The 14,072-nt window shown below is 44.5% G+C and overlaps 1 protein-coding gene across 2 annotated transcripts in view; it reads left to right on the forward strand.

Moving 5' to 3' along the window:
* The first annotated feature begins 1,879 nt into the window (after nt 1-1,879).
* The window catches only part of Fam149a (family with sequence similarity 149 member A), a 29,892-nt gene continuing 17,699 nt past the window's right edge, over nt 1,880-14,072 (forward strand). Inside the window, exon 1 of one of the 2 annotated variants that reach the window (XM_057752881.1) lies at nt 1,880-2,490. In XM_057752881.1, coding sequence (XP_057608864.1) covers nt 1,907-2,490 — 584 coding nt within the window. In that variant the 5' untranslated portion in view covers nt 1,880-1,906. Of the gene's footprint in view, nt 2,491-12,463; nt 12,882-14,072 lie in introns of those variants that run through there. The other variant, XM_057752882.1, reaches the window with a different exon arrangement.

Raw genomic sequence — 14,072 nt, forward strand, 5'->3', positions numbered from 1 at the left:
ACTGGTGGACAGGAAAGAATCCTCCAGTTACAGCACAGCTTTTCTGGTCTGGCTCTGGCACCTCCATCTCTAGGGTCCGCCACTGCTGCTCTTTGTTTATCTGCCACTTACTCATCCTGATCCTTACTGCCAAGCTAGCCATGTTGACAAATACATATTCTTTGTATTCTCAGAATCTGAGACTGGGACCTTATTGCTCACTCTTTCTTTTTCTCTATGCAGATGCTCACTTAAATGGTGGACATATGCTGTACGTGTTTCTCAGGGCTTTTACCGGCCACACTATATGATAGATAAGAAATTGGTTTTTTGTTTTGTTTGTTTTTCTATACTTAAGGAAGACCATATCTCCTTGCCTCTCAGTGCTTAATGAATCTTGAATTTGATAAAAGTGCTTCCGGCATGCTTATTAGTAGGGTTGGAGGCAGTAAAATGATGATAACCGTTTTCAATATGAGAAGCACAAAATGAGCTGCCTATGGGAAAACATAAAGCTTGGCACTCTTATTGTGTTACACTTTGAGAAGAAATACCCTGAGAGGTCCCTGTGCTGAGGGCTTGGCCCTCATTGGAGAGTACTATTTTGGGAGGTGCTTGAAATTTAGGAGGTGGAGCCTGCCTGGATGTAGTGGGTTTCTGGTAGCATGTCCTCAGGAGTTCTGTCTTGCTAGGATCCCTTTGATTATCTGTTTCTTGCTACCAAGAAGCAGTGTCATTCTTCCAAATGTTCCTAGAGATGCTGCCTCGTCTCAGGCCAAAATGATGGGAACCGAGCAACCATGACCGGACACCTCTGAACCAAACTCCTTTAAAGGACTTCTTTTAAAAAATGACATAGTAACAGCAAGTAAAGAAGCAAAGCAGACTAGTAGGCTAAAAGCATGGATCAGAAGACCACTTGTTATCTTGCTAAAGACTAAAGTATACAGAGGTCAAAGCTGAACACTCCTCATATCAATGGATAAACCCTGCCCATGGCTTTTGCAAAACCTGCACTCACACAGACCACACCCTGATGCAGGTGTTCACGTGCATACTCAATGTTTCATATATATTCTATTAAAAGAAGTGAAACACCATCCACATAAGCTCTTTTAATATGCCCAGTGATAACCATAAAATAATCTCGGGGAAAGGGAAGTGGACCCCGTTTAAAACATCTTTCCTCAAATTGCCTTCTTGCTCACCCTTTCCACACAGAAGAACGGGCTATGAGCGTAATGCATTTGTCCTTGTCAAAGGGAATGAGTTCCAGAACATTCTGGAATGGATGCTTATGCTTACGTTCAATGCCCTAGCTCCCAGGCACTCTGAAGCTGTAAGGATGACGGAGAAATTTGAAACTGTTTCTTTAAGGCGGGAGTCAAGGAGGGGAGCTGGTGTTTCTATTGTGGTTGCAGCCCAGGCTACAGTCTGGAGTCCAATTAGCAGAGAGCTTAGCAGGGGTTTTGTTTAGCTTAGCAACCGCCTGTGCTGCCCCAGGGGCCAGACAGGGAGGGAATCTCCAGTGAGCTCAGGCCATAATCTGTGCACTAAACACTAGTCCTCTTCTTTATCTCCATGACCCTGGTCCCTTAGAGGTCTCAATACTCTGTGGGACAGGAAGGATTGCTACTTAAAAAGGGTGACCTGACTCTTGTGTCTTGGCCGCCACCGTTCACAACTTGAGCAATCTGTGGTTCCACTGAGGAGGATCTGTCAGACCCCTGAGGAGCTAAACAGGTGCCTGTGGTGGAGAAAGAAGCCTCAAGGGCACTGCTTACCAGGACCCCAGGACCCTGCTCTGCCCCAGGGCTGCCTGGTCCAGATCGCTGCAGGTGGTGGTGGATGGAGCCCTGCAGCCCAGTGTCTGGTATCTTTGACTTTCCGGTGGTGGCAGCAACGGTGGCCTCTCCAGGATCAAGGCATGAAGGTCGCTGTGTTGGACCTGGGGTCTCTCTTTGCCAAGATTTTCAAGACCTCGGCGTCCTCTGCGGCCCCCAGCCACCCTGGAAGCTCCACCGCCACAGGATCAGTGGTCTCTGATTCCAGCGAAGCAGCGACATTGACTCTGCTCCCATCTCTGCCTCCAGACATTACGGCCTCACGGGAGCCCTCCACACCTCTGCACACTGCCTTGCACCCCAGGAGCTCCGCAGTCACCCGCAGGGCGGAAGCAGTAGGGTGCCCGGGGTCTCTGCCTGGCAGCCCGGGAGCATCCAGAGCGCCGCTCCTAGGCCGTGGTAGTGGCTCTGCGGGCTCCATGGCATCAGTGGCTTTGCCCAGCCCAGGCACTATCTGGGCGACCCTACCCTCTGTTACCATCCCTGTGGGCAGCAATAGCAGTGCAACCTCCAGTCCAAGGACCCCTCGCCAGCTGCTGGGTCCCGGAGAACGAGAGCCCAGTGCGTGGATGGCCCAAGGACCTGTCCCCAAAACACTGTTTTTCACCCTGCCGGACATTGGGGAGGAGTGGGCCTCCGACAGCGACTCCCAGGAAGATCCAGAAGGGTGAGTCGCAGTTTGTCCATCCTCTTGATCCCCACCTCTGCCTGCTACACATGTCTTCCCAGGTTCATTTCCTCCCATTCCCAGACTTTCTGGTCTTTTCCATCACACTACGAGAAACTTTTCCGTAACATCCTCGGAGTGAACTTCTGTTAAGGTGGGGAGAAAAAGAAGGGAGGGAGAGGACTGTATGCTAGGTCTTTGCTACCGAAAGCGTTGAAATCTAGACTATGAGTTTTCACAGGGCTTTCTTTCTTCTAGCACTGGTCCTTGCGACAGGAGCTGCTCAGGTGACCCACTCTACACCATATGGATGGATTTTAAGAAACTGTCAAACAGCGCTTACATAGTGTCTAAGGATCAGCCAATGTTTTTCCGATCCCAAGTGGAATGGCTTTCTTTTCGGTGACATCTAGTTAATTTACATATGCATCGCATCATCCCTCACAAAGGAGACCTGTGATGCTTAGGATTAAGTCTCCCTGAGGTCTAGAGTTCCATCTTGGGGCCCTGGGTTACTACAGAAACATGTGCTGACTTCACCATAAATGGGAATTGGAGGCTACTTTCCTCAGCAAATGCACACACACACACACACACACACACACACACACACGCCCCTTTTAAAATCAAAAGCACAATGAACACATCATTCTTACAAAAAATCTAGACTCTAGAATTACAGTGGATTCTATTTTTTTTAGTGAGAAGAGCATATTGCTGTTTTTAAGTGCATGCAATTATTTTTTTGTCGTTTTGAATGCTTATAAAAGAAAAGTAAAATTCCAGATCCCAGAAGCTCCTTTTCAGACAGGTTTTGGCATGAAGAGTTGGGTGGTATAGCTCAGGTATTTGCCATTGTCACCTAACAACGTCCCTACTAAATCAAGACTGATTCTAATTCCTTCACAGTATAAATAGGTACAGTTTCACCAAAGTGCCTGACATCCTCATCAATGCTTAAGCCAGGAATTGTGCCACGGTAAGTTAAATTAAGTCATTCATTTGAAATACTATGTTACAAAATTTGTTCGCCAACCAATCCCCACCCGGAAGGAAAAACAGTTGCACTTGGAAAGCTGCTCCAATTACCTAAGGAATTAAGCCTTTGTTATTAGCAACTGGTCCTTAACAGTCATACAATTAATGTTTTATGAGCAAACAGACCTACGCAGTGACCTTAAACTCGAGGCTCGGTGCTTTTAGCAAACAGACACTGAAACAGGCAGAAAATCCAGGAAAGGAAGTGTCTTTCACCTTGATTCATGCACACATTAGTTCATATTTGTATTTTCCAAAACCTTTACAATAACCATTGTTTTCAATAACTGTGCATTTGGTGTGATTTGCAGAAAATACTCTGCAGCTGGTTCCTAGGGAAGCATTTTTCTCCACAGATAATTCTAGTTTTTATCAGCTTGATGTAATATTAGCCAGCACATCTACTTACCACGTGTGTGCTATGTGTAAGATGGCCAGAACAGCGTATTAGACCCCCTGGAACTAGAGCTATGGCCGATTTTAAGAGGCCGCGTTGGTGCTGGGAATCAAACTCTGGTTTCTGAAAGAGCAGCCAGTACTCTTAACTGCTAAGCCTTCTCTTCAGCCATTCTATTATGCTACATTTTGATTTAAAAAAAAAATCCACTAAATACATCCTGCCTATGTCTGAGAATCAAATCATCAGCGGTAGGAAAAAAAATGTTTTTTTTAACCCCAGGAAGTGTGATGGCATATGCCTCTGAGACTAGTTTTGGGAGGCAGATGCTAGGATATCATGGTTTGTGGCCAACCTAGGAAACATAAAAGAGTGAAGTTTAGTAAAGTCTGAGTTTTTTGTGGGGTATTGCTTTTGAGACAAGATTTCAGTGTGTTCCCCAGACTGGCCTCAATCCCCACCCACCCAAGTGCTAGTATTGGAGGCATGTGTGCAAGCTTCTGGTTCTTTGCAAAATTTGCTTTTCTTTTATGTTCTGTTATGAAGAGAAAAAAAACACCTCAAATTATTTACAATACTTGGTCACTTTGAATGCCAGCTTTTCCTTCTTTTAGATTTGCTCAAAATTTTATGAATCATGAATATTTATGGGCTTATATAAAAGGAAAAATACAACCCCAGTGAACTCCCCAATGCTATTAGTAAGTGATTCCACGGATCATTTTTCTGCTTGGCATTTAAAGTCCTCATTTCTCAGTCACTATGTTCTGTGCTGGCGAGACACAGCAAGGCGGTGTCGTAAGAATGTGTTGAGCATCAGAGCCACAGCTAATTAATCTTTAAGTTGGCTTTGCAGCTGTGTAGGATCAGGGTCCATGTGCTGCTGTTGAGGGGTTTGGATAATGTGTGTTTCCCTCTTGTTCACTCGTTTCTAGCGTGCATATTGGTAATGATTAATCAGATATCTTTGTTACTTTCCTATTGCATTGTGCTGATAAAACTCCATGACCAAGGCACCTCATAAAAGAGAGCATTTAATTTGAGGCTTCTGGTTTGAGAAGGTCAGAGTCCATGACGGCGTCAGGGACAACTGGGGACTCACATATTGATCCCCAAGTAGGAGGTGGGAAGTGGCGGGGAATGGCACAAATCATATGAACCCTTAAAGTCTGACTCCAGTAACACTCCTTCTCCTATAAAGCCACCCTCATGTCATTCCCAAACAACCACACCAACTGGTAACAAAATATTCAAACTTGGGGGCCTACGGAGCCTTTCTCATTCCGACCACTACAACATGTGTAATATCCTACATTATTCCTAGACTTCTTTCAAGTTGGAGATACTCTGAAAGCTGGGAAGTATATGTATGTGTATGTATATGTATATCTGTATGTATGTATATATACACACATACATATATATGTGTGTGCGTGTATGTGTGTGTTGTCCTGGAACCAGTTCTTGTAGACCAGGCTGGCCTCATCCTCACAGAGATCCCCCTGCCTCTGCCTCCTGAGTGCTGGGATTAAAGGCATGCATCACCACCACCCAGCTGGGTGGTATATTTTTAAACTGCGATAAATACACATATCAAAAGTATTATTTTAATCATTTTTAAATGTAATTAGGGAGTTGGCCAGATTTTAGTGCTGTGCGACCACCATCACTAGCATCCATCTCCACACCCTTCCTCTCCCCCTCCCCTCTCTCTCCCCTGGAAGTACCATTCTGCTTTCTTCCTCTGCCTCACAGTTGTAGAACTATGTGCCACTTTTTTCTTTCATGTCTTACTTAGTTTACTTAGCATCATGCTTTTTCAACTTTAGTTTACACTTTTGCGTTCGCTGTGTGTGCTAAACCGAACATAACGGATTCATGTGAAGCAGGAGCGTGGTGGCGGGGGCAGATGACCTCTGCCAAGTTTCACGACAAGCACTTCAAGGTTTGCACCCAAGTGTTTGGTGTCCTGAGACGCTATAGATGGTAGACACACCCCAACCTCCCAGCTGAAACAAGAAAAGCTGTGGCCCTTATTTTCTATTTCCAACCTCTTAAGCATTTGGTGGTTGTCAGCTAGAAAGAAAGCATTAAGTAAAGTAGTATTTGAAATGTTTCCAGGCCTGGCTTGGTCGAAATGCTGTCTGTGCACAGTGGGGGAAGAGTGGACTCTCACTTCTCATGAGGCAGGAAGCAAACACCAAGAGCCCAGTCACCCCTGGAGTCTTGTAAACTTAAGTTCTCCTTTCAGCTTTGCTCAGCTAAGGGCCCCACAGCAAGAAGAGGAACTTCTGTGTTCTCTCAAGCGTACTTTTCCTGAGCCCGGCGTATTCCCTAGCTACCCTGGCCTGATGTAGAATCCAACAGTTCTGTTCTGTGGCTGGGAAGGGCCTTCTGCAGCTTGTGTTCCCACCCAAAGGCAGAGTGGGTTTTACTTAGGGAGATGGTCGCCAATTATTTCAGGAAGCCTGGCTGAGCACTTCATATGCTAGAGCTAGGGTTCATGTGCCTGGCTTGGAGTGACAGGTTGTGGGCCTCATTTTCTTCTGTAACAGAAAAACTCAGTGAGATCGTCTTCAACGTCTGTAATCAGAAGTCTAGGGGCTGGCAGGATGGTTCCGGAGGTAAGGCCGCTTGCCGCCACTCCTGAAAACCGAAGTTAGACTCCTGGGACTCAGATGGTGGAAGAAGAGAAGCAACTTACACAGTCGTCTTCTGACCTCCTCATGTGTGTGCACTGGAATGCTTGTGCACACACACACACACACACACAATTAGCAAACAAAATACAGTAATTAAGCAACTAATATGTATTGAGAGGCGAGAACAGGACAACAGTGACACAGTTCCTGGGCTCGAGTGCTTTGAGGAGTAGGGTGTGTCTGTGAATTGACATGAGAACTATCAAACACATGAATAGGAGCCATGGTTCTCACAGTCTCAGCTTGGGCCCACAGAGGGCAGGACCCCTGAGATTTGGTGAGAAACCCAAATTCTCACCCTGTAACTGCTGAATTGGAAAGAGTAAGGCAAGGTCTAATGACTCGCATCTGACCCGTGCTCAGGGGATACAGGTGCAGGTGAAAAACCGAGGCCCTACAGAGCTCAGTTGTAATCTATGAGAGCAGAAGTCAGTGGGCACATCGGATTCTGTACGTGGATTCTTAGACTAACTGTAATGTCTATGTTATCTCAATTTTCAGGTTTTTGGAAGTATTTTTGTGCTTGTCTTATTATTTATTATTATTATTATTATTATTATTATTATTATTATTATTGGTTTTTCGAGACACGGTTTCTCTGTAGCTTTGGTGCCTGTCCTGGAACTAGCTCTTGTAGACCAGGCTGGCCTCGAACTCCCAGATATCCGCCTGCCTCTGCCTCCCGAGTGCTGGGATTACATGTGCTTGTCTTATTTTAAGAAGAGTTTGAAGGTAAACAATTGTAAATGAAATTGGCATTTCATTTGTATTTTAATAAATTAGGCTTGTGTAAAGATCAGAGAGTCAAACAGCTCCACTGATCAGCCTTACAGACGAGGCAGTGGTAACACACATCTTGAATCCTAGTAGCCACACTAGTTGCCATAGAAACCGGGCAGTGCATGCCTTTAATCCCATTCCTAGAGAGGATTATAAAACAGGAGGAGACAGTTCTCAGTCACAGTCCCATTCTAAGATTCCTGGAGGCAGGATCGCCATTTCAGACTGAGGTCAAGATAAGAGTCAGTAGCTGATTGCTTTGCTTTTTGGATCTTCAGGCTGAACCCCAATTTCTCTCTCTGAGCTTTTATTAATCATGCACCAAACGACAGAGTTTGAAATGCTTATATGGTAATGGTTATAAGTATGAATAAAAGTACAGAGTGGGTCTCCTTATGCCCTATAAAGATGTCCCACAGAGTTATAGTGAGGCCAGACAAAGCACACCAGTATGAGGAATAGGTTTCCTAGGTTTCCAAGAGCCAGTCAAAGTGTTAAGGACAGCCCCTGTTCTCATGGTTACGAGTCTCACAGTTCACAAGTAGAGCAAGCTACACAACTGGCATACACACACACACACAGAGAGAGAGAGAGAGAGAGAGAGAGAGAGAGAGAGAGAGAGAGAGAGAGAGAGAGAGAGCGCCTAGGTCCGGTTCCATGTAGGCTCCCTGGTTGTTGATTCAGACTTTGTGAGTTCTTATGAGCCAGGTTAGTTGTTTCTGTGGGTTTTCTTATTATGCCCTTGACCCCTCTGGCTCCTAAAATCCTTTCCTCCCTCTCTTCAGCAGGATTCTCTGAGCTTGGCCTAACGTTTGGCTGTGGGCCTGCATCTGTTTCCATCAGTTGCTACATGAAGATTCTCTGATGACAATTGGGGTAGTCACCAATCTGATCACAGGAAATGATCAATTCAGGCTATGTATCCACTATTGCTAAGAGTCTCAGCTCTTGTCATCCTTGTAGATTCATGGGAATTTCCCTTGCATCAGGGGTTCCTAAATTCCACCCTATCAAGACATCTTTCATTGTTCTCCCTCCATCCACCTTTCCACCCAATCCCTCATGTTCCCATCCCCACCCGCCCCCAGTGTACCCAGGAGGTCACTTCCACTTCCCTTCCCCAGGGAAATCCATGTCCTTTTTGTTACCTAGCCTCTCTGGGGCTATGCGTTGTAACCTGGTTATCCTTTACTTTACAGCTAATATCCACGTATGAGTGAGTACACACCATGTGTGTCTCCTGGATCTGAGTAACCTCACTCAGGATGAGTTTTTTTTCCTAGTTCCATCCATTTGCCCACAGATGTCATAATGCTATAGTTTTTTAACAGCTGAGTAATACTCCATTGTGTAAATGTACCACATTTTCTTCTGAGATACCATCTTAGACCTGTTAGAATGACTAAGATTAAAAACACTGATGACAACTTACGTTGGAGAGGATGTGGAGTAAGGGGAGCACTCATCCATTGCTGGTGGGAGTGCAAACTTGTATAGCCACTTTGGAAATCAGTATAACGGTTCCTCAGAAAACTGGGAATCAACCTACCTTAAGACCCAGCTGTACCACTCTTGGCCATGTACTCAAAGAATACTCAATCATATCACAAGGACCTTTGCTCAGGTGTGTTCATAGCAGCTTTATTCATAATAGCCAGAACCTGGAAACAATCTAGATGTCCTTCAGCTGAAGAATGGATAAAGACAAATCTCTATAAAGTAAATATCTGAGCTCAGAATGTGTCGGTTTGGATAAAACTGCTAGCTCTTGGAAATTTTCAAAACGTTGCTGACCTTGTTTTTCTTTTCTGTATAGGAGAGAAGCGTCACTCAGGATAGTTTTGAAACTTAGAAGTAGAATACTTAGTGAATCCACCCATAGTAGATTCTAATACTAGGACATTTCCTGCCTGCTGTGTTTGTCAGATAATTGTCTCAGAAAGGGTGATTCCTGATCTAAACAGGATTCTCCATCTATTCTGGGATGAAAATCTCGTGAATCCCAAATCTCGAAGAAACAAAACAAAAACTCAAAAGAAAAAAAAAAGACAAAACAATAAAACACGTAGTTATGTTTAGTGCAAGGATTATGACAAAAAGGAACATGGCGCCATCTACTGGCTTTCTTCCAGTGTTGGATGACAATATTTTCATACCAGTGTCTTGGATAACCAGCAATGAATAAGGAAGGTTAGTGTATGTAAATGAAGACTGTTCCTTCATTTTTCCCGTCGCCCAGACCCCAAATAATCACACAGAAACTATATTATTTACAATACTGCTTGGCCAACAGCTCAGGAGTATTCCTAGCTAGCTCTTATATCTTAAATTAACCCATTTCTATTATTTTATATTTTACCATGAGGCTCATGGTTTGTTACTTCTTGCTTCTTGGGCGGCTACATGGCATCTTTCCAACTCCACTTACTTTCCTCCTCTATCTCTGCTTGGATTTCCTGCTTTGCTATATTCTGTCCTGCCATAGATCAAAGTAATTTCTTTATTTATTATTGGTAATAAAACATATTCACATCATACAGAGGGGATTTCCACACCAAGTGTAAATGTTTTTAAGTATATTCAAATTTTACAATGTCTTCCTATAAGAATGCTCTGTTTTTAGAATCTGTTACTGTAGTAAATTTGTCACAGAGGCAATCACCCTAATGTTGCTATTAACTGGGCTCATTTTTTCTGATTTCACTAGATTATTAGTCAGTGTTCTTCAGAATAATAGAATGAATTGGAAGCACACATGCATATGTGCACATGTGTATACACATGTGTGCCTGTGTGTAGCTGTGTGTATAAATAAGTATTCATTTATAAATGTGTATTCACTTCTCATCTGGGCAGTGGTGGACGGTCTAGAATCTAGACTCCAGAATCTCCAGATCCATTGAATGATAAGATTTTATCACTTTATTACTTAAGCAAGCGGTGTTGCTCTAGATTTTGAAATTGGAATAAAGATAGATGTGAATGAAATGTCATAGATAAAAAGAGATGAATACGGAACTATTTGAGTGTTGAACAGTATTCACAGGAAATAGGAGACAGGGCAAGAGATATGAATAATTAAACAGCCCGGATCTAGGCATGGACTAGATGATGGTTGTCTCAGCTCAGATCCTTGCTCCTCCAGGGTTTGGCTTGTGAAGACCTCAGAAACAGCTATCGCACGGTCAACATTTATTCCATCCCCATCCCACTGTTCACTCTCTGTGTAGGACGCTGATGGCTCCTTTTATAATGGGTGCTTTCAGGGCCAATGCCATGGTTGTGGCAGCAACGGTAGGCTCTGCCATTCATTCCATGTGCCAGTTAAAGTGAGTAATGGTGAAAGCAAAGATGAGTAACGGTGGAAAAAACACAGAGAGAAATTTTATTCAGTGTGATCACATTGAGAGGGGAAACCAATAAAGGGGTCCGTCTTCTGGATCCCAACCTGAATTTCATATTTTAAAAAGAAGAAGTTGAGCAAGGACCAAGATTGAATAATTAAGCAACCTTGGTCTAGATGCAGACTCAATGATCATTGTTTCAGCCCAGAACCTAATATTCGGTCCTCTCAAATAGGTATTTAGAAATAAGAACTTTCCATAGAAGTATGAGTGACCTCACGTGGAGCAGAAAACAATCTTGACAGCATATCTGAATTCTATAGGTTGTGAACATGGGAAAAGGAGTTTTTATAATTTTAAAAAATATTTTTTAAAGTTAAAATACAATTAATATGGTTTACGGCCATCCATTTTCTTCCCCAACTCTTCCCATAAACCTCCTCACTCACGCTCAAATTCATGGCTTCTATTTTTTTAAAAAATGATTGTTACATATGCATATAAATGTATAAATAAATAATCCTAAGTATATAAGTAAAGCCTGTTCAGGCCATATAATCTTACTTGTGTGTCTGAGTTCAGGGCTGAGCATTTGGGATTGGAGAATGGACTTTTCGCTCTTCCCACTCTCACCATTGTTTAGTTGCCTGTTTCTCTGAGGTTGACAGCAATGGCTATGCTAATACAAAAGGGGGCGGGGCTTCTCGTGGGCCTCTACCCTAGAGTTTTCAGTTTGATTTTTTTGTCATTGGAGATTGCCCTCAGGGTCTTATACATATCAGATAAGCAGTTTACCACTGAGTTGCACACCTAGAACCATTACTTCATTCCAGTAAATTAGCTGTGGATTGGTATTCAAAAGTAGATATTTGGGCTGGGTGGTGGTAGAACATGCCCTTAATCCTAGCACGCAGGAGGCAGAGGCAGGCAGATTTCTGTGAGTCTGAGGCCAGCCTGGTCTGCAAGAGGTAATTACAGGACAGGCTCCAAAGCTACACAGAAACCCTGTCTTAAAAAACCAAAAAAAGAGTATACACACACACACACACACATGTGAATGAGATAGCTCACGTTTATAATCTTATTGGTCACTCAGGAGTCTGAAGCAACAGGTCTACTAACTATAATTGGAGGCTAGCTCTGGCTACACAGTGAGTTCCCAACCAACTGGGGCTACAAAGAGTGAGACCTCATTTCAAATCATGCAAGAAAACAAACAGTGCATTAAAACCTAATGAGTCAACCAGCAAGGATGCTCTTTGGTTTACAGTAAAATGACTGGTTTGCGTGACTTTAAGCATCTATTTTGCAGAAAGAGAGACAGCACAGGAAAGGATGCTAATCTTGCGTGTCATCAGACCCAAAACTCCAACTAATTGAATAATTAATTGATCACGCATTTACGAGATCTGGGCCTTGGTTATTTTAAACCTCTCTTGCCTTCTCACTTGAAACCTTGCTTCTTGTCGATGTGGGGAGGAGGGATGTGAAAATCTCTTACAGTTCTTTGCCTTTCTCTTCGGAATCTATATGCTCTTTCGGAGAAGCTAGGCTGGAAGCACCACGGCTTGGGAAATCCAGATTTTAAAGAGGACTATGGGGTTGGCCCTGGGAGGCCACCAAAACTGTCACTGTCTAAAGAAATCTGTGATCTACCAAAACAGTGGCCCTGGCCAGAGAGGGCGGAAAGGGGCGGGGAGTGTTGGCCACGATTCTGCCCACTCCAGTCCGAGCCGAGGTGTGGGGCAGGAGAGATCCAAGGGTCCGGAGACCTCGCTGTGGCATCCAGCCTCCGCTGGACCTGACGGTCCGAAGCGGGAAGCCGTGCCCGGAGCCCCGCGAGCCGCCGCTTCCATGGGCCCCGCTGGTCAGGCAGGGAGCGCCGCTGGCTGCGTCTCTGCGGGCTCGTGGGTCCCGGGCGCGCCGCGGTGGCAGGAGCAGCACTAGCGGGGCTCGGGGCGCAGGGCTGGGCTGGCGCGGAGCTGAGGCCCCGGGATCGCGGGGACATGCAGCGGCCCTCGCCCCGCGTGGGGCCGGTGCGGGGAGTCACCGCACCGTGGTGCCCAGGCCTCGAGGCTCCGGGCCCGGCCTGTGGGACACAGAGCAGAATCTGGGGCTCATTGTGATTGGGTAAGTTCCCCATTCGAGTTGGATGCAGTGAGTTTTATTTAGATCATGGCTTCTTTTTTTTCCTGAGAAGTGCGTGGTGTTTTCTGAGGCCGGCAAAGGCGAAATCCACCCGGTCCGGCATTCATTCATGAAATTGTGCCGCGCTGACATCAGCAGGCCTCCCCAAATGACGTTACTTCTTTGCTTCTCCAAGGAGCAGTTAGGGTTGCTTCTTGGGCTTCGGTGGGGGGGGGGGGGGGGGTACCACCCTTTCGTGTGTTTGTTACAGAATCTAAAATCAGATACTTGTTGGCTTTAATTAGTGGGATGGAGCGCTTGCTTAACATGCATGAGGCCCTGTGCTCAACACTCAGCCCCGCATTAAAAAAAATAACAACACTGAAACTTTACTGTTCTATATTTTGATGTAGAGATTGTACTTATTATATTCATTTCAAACACTCCTCTCAAATGGTGTTTTGAACACTGTGTGGATTGTTAACATTTGAATTTCCACAGTACAGTTCCACCCAAGTTTGCAGTTATCAAAAATCAACCTTAAAAAACAAAACAAAACAAAACAGAGGAAGTCAAATCTCTGGATGAAGTACTGAAGAGCTAGCTATTCAGCCCTAACTTCGATGTGCCCGTAAGTTAGTTAGTGCATTGTGGTTCCATTCAGTCCACCCGAGGGAGCCCACCCTTTGGTTTCAAATGTAGATGCAACAAAACTGTTACTGTCTCTAAAACGTAAGCTTCAGGAAAGAAGTAACATAAGATTATCAAATGTCTAAATATTAGATATCATAACAGACATTGCACGGGATGTAGGTTTTAAAATAGTTACAGCATAGGATATGGCCCGTAAGTTTGCATATTTTTTTTTTTTTAGGCTGAGTAGACTATAGAGGAGTTGGCAGTTTACAGGGGAGTAAGCCAGCTGCTAAAGCTGTGCACAGAGTGACAGATCAGCGTTTGGCTAGAGAGAAACATAATAATAATATAATATAAGAAACAAAGACCCTTTGTGACTGTATTTGGAATTCATGTTAGGACTTTATGCTCCCTGAAAGCGTTCATGTTAGCCATCCTGTGGTGAGGTCACTTCCATCTTCTCCACAGCCTTGGAGTCAAGGCTTCTAGGGAGGATGGCTGCTGTGTTGTCAGTTGACAGAAGTGGGTGTTGAGCTCAAGTGTCAGCGGCGGGTCCAC

This window comes from Chionomys nivalis, chromosome 20 (genome assembly GCF_950005125.1).
Source record: "Chionomys nivalis chromosome 20, mChiNiv1.1, whole genome shotgun sequence".
NCBI classification, from domain to species: Eukaryota; Metazoa; Chordata; class Mammalia; order Rodentia; family Cricetidae; genus Chionomys; species Chionomys nivalis.